Below are 6,566 nucleotides of genomic sequence, written 5' to 3'. Positions count from 1 at the left end.
GAAGGCCAGAATACCACTGAGCAAGAGTCCCTTAAAATGGCAGAAACTCTTTGGGATGCTTTTGTGTTTGGTCTGTAGTTTTTTTTTTTTTTTTTAGGAAGTAAGAATCTGTTGTATATAGTTGATTCATGTTGTTACATAGTAGAAACTAACACAACATGCTTGTAAAGTAATTATACTGCAATTTTTTTAAAGTATAAAAATTAATTAATTCAAAAAGAGACAAAACCGGAGTTTTGTTAATAGAAATATGTCCAGGCACTGCTGAATGCTTCATGTACATTAACACCTTTAGTCCTTTCCACAATTCTCTGAGGCAGGTACGGTTAATTCCTATTTACATTAGGAAACTGAGGTACAAAGAGTTAAGAAAATTGACCAAGTTCCTACATCTTTAGATGGTAGAGTCAGATCTCCCACAAAGAACAGTAGGAACATCTGCTGAGTTATTGGGCTTCCCTGATAGCTCAGTTGGTAAAGAATCCACCTGCAATGCAGGAGAAGCCAGTTCGATTCCTGGGTCGGGAAGATCCCCTGGAGAAGGGATAGGCTACCCACTCCAGTATTATTGGGCTTCCCTTGTGGCTCAGCTGGGAAAGAATCCTCCTGCAATGTGGGAGACCTGGGTTCAGTCCCTGGGTTGGGAAGATCCCCTGGAGAAGGGAGCAGCTACCCACTCCAGTATTCTGGCCTGGAGAATTCCATGGGCTGTAGAGTCCATGGGGTTGCAGAGAGTCAGACACAACTGAGCAAGTTACTCATGACTGAGCTGAGTTACTAATTCTGCTTTTCTAACATTCATTCAAAATAATGATAATTTTAAATAAAGATATGTTTATATTGCTTATTTGTTATAATGTAATTTTATTATCTCTTAATTCTCACAAAATCCTTATGAAGTAGTGATATGAATCCCAATTTCTAAAAAAGAACACTGACATTCAGAGAGTTAGAAACTTTTCTAAAACTAAAAAGTGAAGAGCAAGTCATACTCAGATCTTCTGATTCCAAGTTTAGTGTTCTTTCCTAAAAAAAAAAAAAAAAGACCATACAGACACCAATTGCCCTTTTATGACTGAAAAACCACTCACAGATTCATTCTTAAGATTTGGAGAAGTCTTCCAGGCACCCCCACAACCACTGAAAAATTTAAGGTACTAGACTGTAGCTCCAGAGAGGGAGGTGAGTCTATCAACAACATATTATATTTCAATAGGTCCCATAGGTACATAATTCTTCCCTGGTGCCTCAGACAGTAAAGCGTCTGTCTACAATGTGGGAGACCTGGGTTTAATCCCTGGGTCAGGAAGATCTCCTGCAGAAGGACATGGCAACCCACTCTAGTACTCTTGCCTGGAAAATCCCATGGACAGAAGAGCCTGGTAGGCTGCAGTCCATGGGGTCACAAAGAGTTGGGCATGACTGAGCGATGTCATTTTCACTTTCACTTTCATAGCTACAGAGAAATTTCATTTCTTGAGGACAATCCCCAAGGGGATATCTCAGATTATGGTGCAGCATCAATGAAAATTTTCATCAAGAAATATCAGCCTATCTCTTTAGTTCACTTCTATTTATGAGTTCCAATATTCTGCAAGTTTTGCAGATATTTCCCCCACTGAACTGGCCTGAAATAGTCTCACTCATAGAAATAAATCCTACCTCTCTAATTGGGTGTTGATTTTTACTTTTGCAAGTTTGTCCATTTACATGAACAGAAAAGCATTTATTTAAAGTATGTATTCACATATTTGTTTTGTAAGTGCATGGGTGGGTGGTAGAAATTGATCAAGAAAATCAAAAGAGGAAAAAGTCAAGTAGGGTTCAAAGACTGATGAATTGAATGTGAATCAGAAGGGAAGGATACTTTTTCATATGATCCATACATATGAAAGGTTATACATATGAAAGAAATATCCGAGTTTGGAAAGGAAGATCTAGGGTTCACTCTAAGTATTGTGGATGATGCTATAGATTTGTATGTTATCCTTTCCAGGGTAAGAGCTGAAACTCTGAATGAGCATGCTGCAGAATTAATACCATCTAATGCCATAGTTCTTCTTCCCTTGGTTTATAGACTTCAAGCATTCCTGAAAAGCAAAAAGAAGACAGGCTGATCTGGCTAAATCATCATAAGTGATGATATTTTCTTATGATTCTAACCAACATCATGAGAACTGTTGAGTGTAGTGTCTCTTGGACAATTCAGAAAAGGAAACTTTCACAAATATTTAAGTACAAAACTTTATTAATTATTATAATATTTATCTTCCCTAAATGTCTATCATTTTGTCATTGCAGAAACTCATTTATAATAATAAATGTCTAATTTCATCAACAAAAGAGGCTGCAGGGGCAAACACTGGCATCTGCCTTTTTAAAGCCAGTTTCTTTCCACATTTCAAAACTATAACATTTCAAATGTTATACACCATTTACAACAATTCCTGAGACACCACTGGTTCATAATAACTTGCCTTAGTGTGCCGATGTAACAGTGTAGCATCTATTATAAATCATATTATTTTCACATACCAACTAGGCAGCAATCAAGTTATTTTCAAGAGTCTACAGATCTGTCTTCTAGATCTATACAGAGTACATTTTGTATAGATCTTTATACTCTCTTATGTGTTTTGAAGATCACAGAAGGTATATTATGTAATAAAATGTTTCAGGATGGGTCTGACTGACCTAACAAACCCTTCTTAGAATATGAGAAAGCTGAAGGAAGAAGACCTGCTCATCAATGCATTTCAGTCCAAATGTGTATGAATATTAACTTTCATCTGGTTCTGATTAAATCTCTGAAGCCACTTTCCAGTAGTTTTGAATACAGGTAACAAAGAAAGTACAGAAATGAATGTGTCTGGTTCTCACATTCTAATAGACTTGATTGAATCCATGATGATTTATGAATTATGAATATGAGCCTTTAAACACCCTAAATCCAGCATCAGGAAATAAATTTTCACAAATAATTTATACTAATTAACTTCCTTCATGTGTTAAAATGACGTTCAAAATCCACTTGTAATTCAGTTCTCTCCCATCAACATAAATAACTGCTTGTGAAAAAGCAATTGAAGCTATTATTAAGTCAAATAGAATGATAAATTTGATGCTCCTCTTTTGGGGTTTCACCAATGCTGGAGCCGCAGGAGATGTGGGTTGAATCTCTAGATCTGGAAGATCCCCTAGAGTAAGAAATGGCATCCCATTTCAGTATTCTCACCTGAAAAATTCCATGGGCACAGGAGCTTGGTAGGCTATACTCCATGGGGCCTCAAAGAGTTGGACATGACTGGGCAACTGTGCAAGCGTGCGCGCGCGCACACACACACACACACACACACCCAGAGACAGCATCTTCAATTGTAACCCTGAGTTGCCTGGATTAGCAACCCATTGACTTGGTAATGGTAAGCCTGACATGCTCAGTATATAAAGTAAGTATTCACATATTATTTCTTTTGTAAATGCATGGGTGGGTGGTAGAAATTGGTCAAGAAAACCAAAGAGGAAAAAGTCAAGCATGGTTCTTTGAACCCTGATACCTCAAAGATGTTGAATTGAATGTGACCCAGAAGGGAAGAGTACTTTTTTCTTATGATTTGTAAATATGAAAGGTTATACATATGGAAGAATTATCCGAGTTTGGAAAGGAAGATCTAGGGTTCACTCTAGGGTTTGTGGCTGATGTGGCTTCTGGTATAGTGCCAGAATTATGTAATAGATTCACATTTGTTTTCTAGAGTCCAGTCACGCATCAGAAACAAGGCAAAATCTAGGATTCTTAGAATTACCTAACATTAACAAAAAAGGATATTGTAAAAAAGACTTAAAGAAAATACATAATACACTAAGCTGGATAATGAATTATAGTAGGTCAGGCAGTTTTCATTTATCATAAAAACGTGCCACTTAAGAAAGCAAAATATGAAACCTGGATATTACTGTTTATCCATCTATCTACATATATATTAGATGTAAAAATAAAAGTGTATACACTTATCTAAAACCATCTTTTATTTTCTTAACACTGTCTTTGAAAAGCAAAATATTTTAATTTTGATGAAATCCACACTATCAATTTCTTACGAGTTAGGATTTTGGGATCATATGTAGAAATTTTTTCCAAGCCCAAGGTTGGTTATCAACACAACTTAATGACTTGAGAAATCAGATATTCACAAGTTAGGATTTGGGAAAGATACTTTTCCAGATTAGATGTGCAAAAGTTAGAGATTACAGTCATTATACTGATAGCATATTTGCTGGTTTTTTGTGGTTTTTTTTTGGACAGAAGAAAGAATATTGATGATAACTTCTAGAAGATATTTCATTAACAGAAGGTTTATTATCAATTGTAGACAAGAACAGAGGGAGGGACGGTGCTGACGGCTTTAGTGGGCACATGTATCCACATCATCCTATTTCTTTTAATCTATATCTCAGTGATGTTTATGAGAGAAAAACTCAGAGACAAATGGCATTACAGGCCATACAATGTGAAATAATGTCAATAGAATGCCACTAAATGTATGGATATATGTTAATAAATATATATTGACATGTGGGGTAAAATTAAATATCAACTTGCACAATAAAATAGCCAGTTACAGAGACTAAAACTTCATTCTCGTATTATTTCTGATCAGAAGAATATTCTTCTCTCTAGTATTTTCTTCAGGGCAACATTGACATCCCTGTTCCGTAGACTATAAATCAGGGGGTTCAGCATGGGTACAACAATAGTGTAAAACACAGAGGACACTTTCCCTTCATCCATGGAACTGACTGATGATGGCTGCAGATACATGAATGCTGCAGACCCATAGAAAATAGCCACAGCTGAGATGTGGGAGCTGCATGTGCTGAAGGCTTTAGATCTGCCCCGCATGGAAGGAATGTGGAGGACGCTGGAAATAATGAAGACGTAGGAGCTGACAATGATCAGGCTGGGGGCAAAGATGTTAAGTGCACTAAAACATAGAACCAGTAATTCATTGACATAGGTGCTAGAGCAGGAGAGCTTTAGGAGGGACAGAAGATCACAGAAATAATGGTTGATCATGTCTAATTTGCAGAAATGAACTCTAAGCGTGCAGCCTGTGTGAGAGAATGCACATATCAATCCCATCATATACACTCCCCAAATGAGGGAGAAACAGGCCTGATGTGAAATGATAATATTATACAGCAAGGGGCTACAGATGGCAACATAGCGGTCATACGCCATTGCAGCCAACATGTAACACTCAGAGATAGCAAAAAGGAGGAAGAAGTAAAGCTGAGTTATGCATTCAGGGTAGGAGATGATGTTCTTCTCTGTCACAAAGTTCACCATCATTCTGGGGGTAATGACAGTGGACTGACAGAGGTCAATGAAGGACAAGCTGCTGAGGAAATAGTACATGGGGGTGTGCAGGTGAGAACTGAGCCCAATCAATATGATCATGCCCAGGTTCCCCACCACCGTGACCACATAGATTCCTAGGAAGAGGAGGAAAAGGGGCAGCTGGAGTCGTGGGTGTTCTGTGAGCCCAGCAAGGATGAATTCAGTCACTAATGAGTGATTTCCAGGGTCCATTTTCTTCTCGGCAGGTTCTAAGTTTAAAAAACAGAAAAATGAGTGTACGTGTGTATGTATGTGTGTGTGTGTGTGTGTGTGTGTATGTGTGTATGAGGGAGAGAAAGGCTTATGCATCTATGTGTGTGTGTGTGTGTGTGTGTGTGTGTTTGGGTGTCAGAGGCAGAGAATAATTCTGCAGAGATCATTCTTTATCCATCATCAGAAGACATACACAATGAAGGTAATTCTCCAGTATATCCTGCTACTGTAGGATAAACAATCATTCTGGTTGAACTAGAATATAAATGATAAGCTTCAAGAACTTTGTAAATAAGATATTTCATAATGTTTAAGAGAAACAATAATTTATGAATTTTTAAAGTTAGTGAAAAGAAATGTTTCTAGTATTATTTCTGAGTATTCATCTTTCCTCCAAATTTCTATGTTCATATATTAATATCATCAATGTCAAATGCCATAGAACTTTCCTTTCATTTATAATAAGTAATATGGTGTATGCTTTCTATAATTAATCAAGAGAGGATTCACAAGTCTTTGAAAAGTAGTTATATTAGTTGGGGTTGTCTTCTTTAGTAACATCTCAACTTAAAATACTGATGACCAGTATCATTTCACCTGAGATGTAATGCTATAATGTCTCAGCTTCCTTCTCCCTGGACTTAGAGTCCAGAGGGCCGAAATGCAACTGCTTGGCAGACATCATGTTTATACCTCAATAGGTTTTCCCACCCCATCCCACCCTATAGATTATCTTATTCTAAATAAGATAATCTTCAGTTCAGTTCAGTTGCTCAGTCGTGTCTGACTTTTTGCGACGTCATGAATCGCAGCAGGCCAGGCCTCCCTGTCCATCACCATCTCCCGGAGTTCACTCAAACTCATGTCCATCGAGTCGGTGATGCCATCCAGCCATCTCATCCTCTGTCGTCCCCTTCTCCTTCTGCCCCCAATCCCTCCCAGCATCAGAGTC

General features: G+C 37.7%; 1 protein-coding gene across 1 annotated transcript; it reads right to left on the bottom strand.

The window, feature by feature from the left end:
* Nucleotides 1-4,657: 4,657 nt before the first annotated feature.
* Nucleotides 4,658-5,593, bottom strand: LOC104980657 (olfactory receptor 8G1-like). Its single transcript, XM_010829415.1, has one exon. The coding sequence runs from the start codon at nt 5,591-5,593 to the stop codon at nt 4,658-4,660; it is 936 nt and encodes a 311-aa protein (XP_010827717.1).
* Nucleotides 5,594-6,566: the final 973 nt, after the last annotated feature.

The sequence above is a fragment of the Bison bison genome, unplaced genomic scaffold (genome assembly GCF_000754665.1).
Source record: "Bison bison bison isolate TAMUID 2011002044 unplaced genomic scaffold, Bison_UMD1.0 scf7180017864506, whole genome shotgun sequence".
Classification (NCBI taxonomy): Eukaryota; Metazoa; Chordata; class Mammalia; order Artiodactyla; family Bovidae; genus Bison; species Bison bison.
This window is presented reverse-complemented; position numbering and strand designations above follow the sequence as displayed.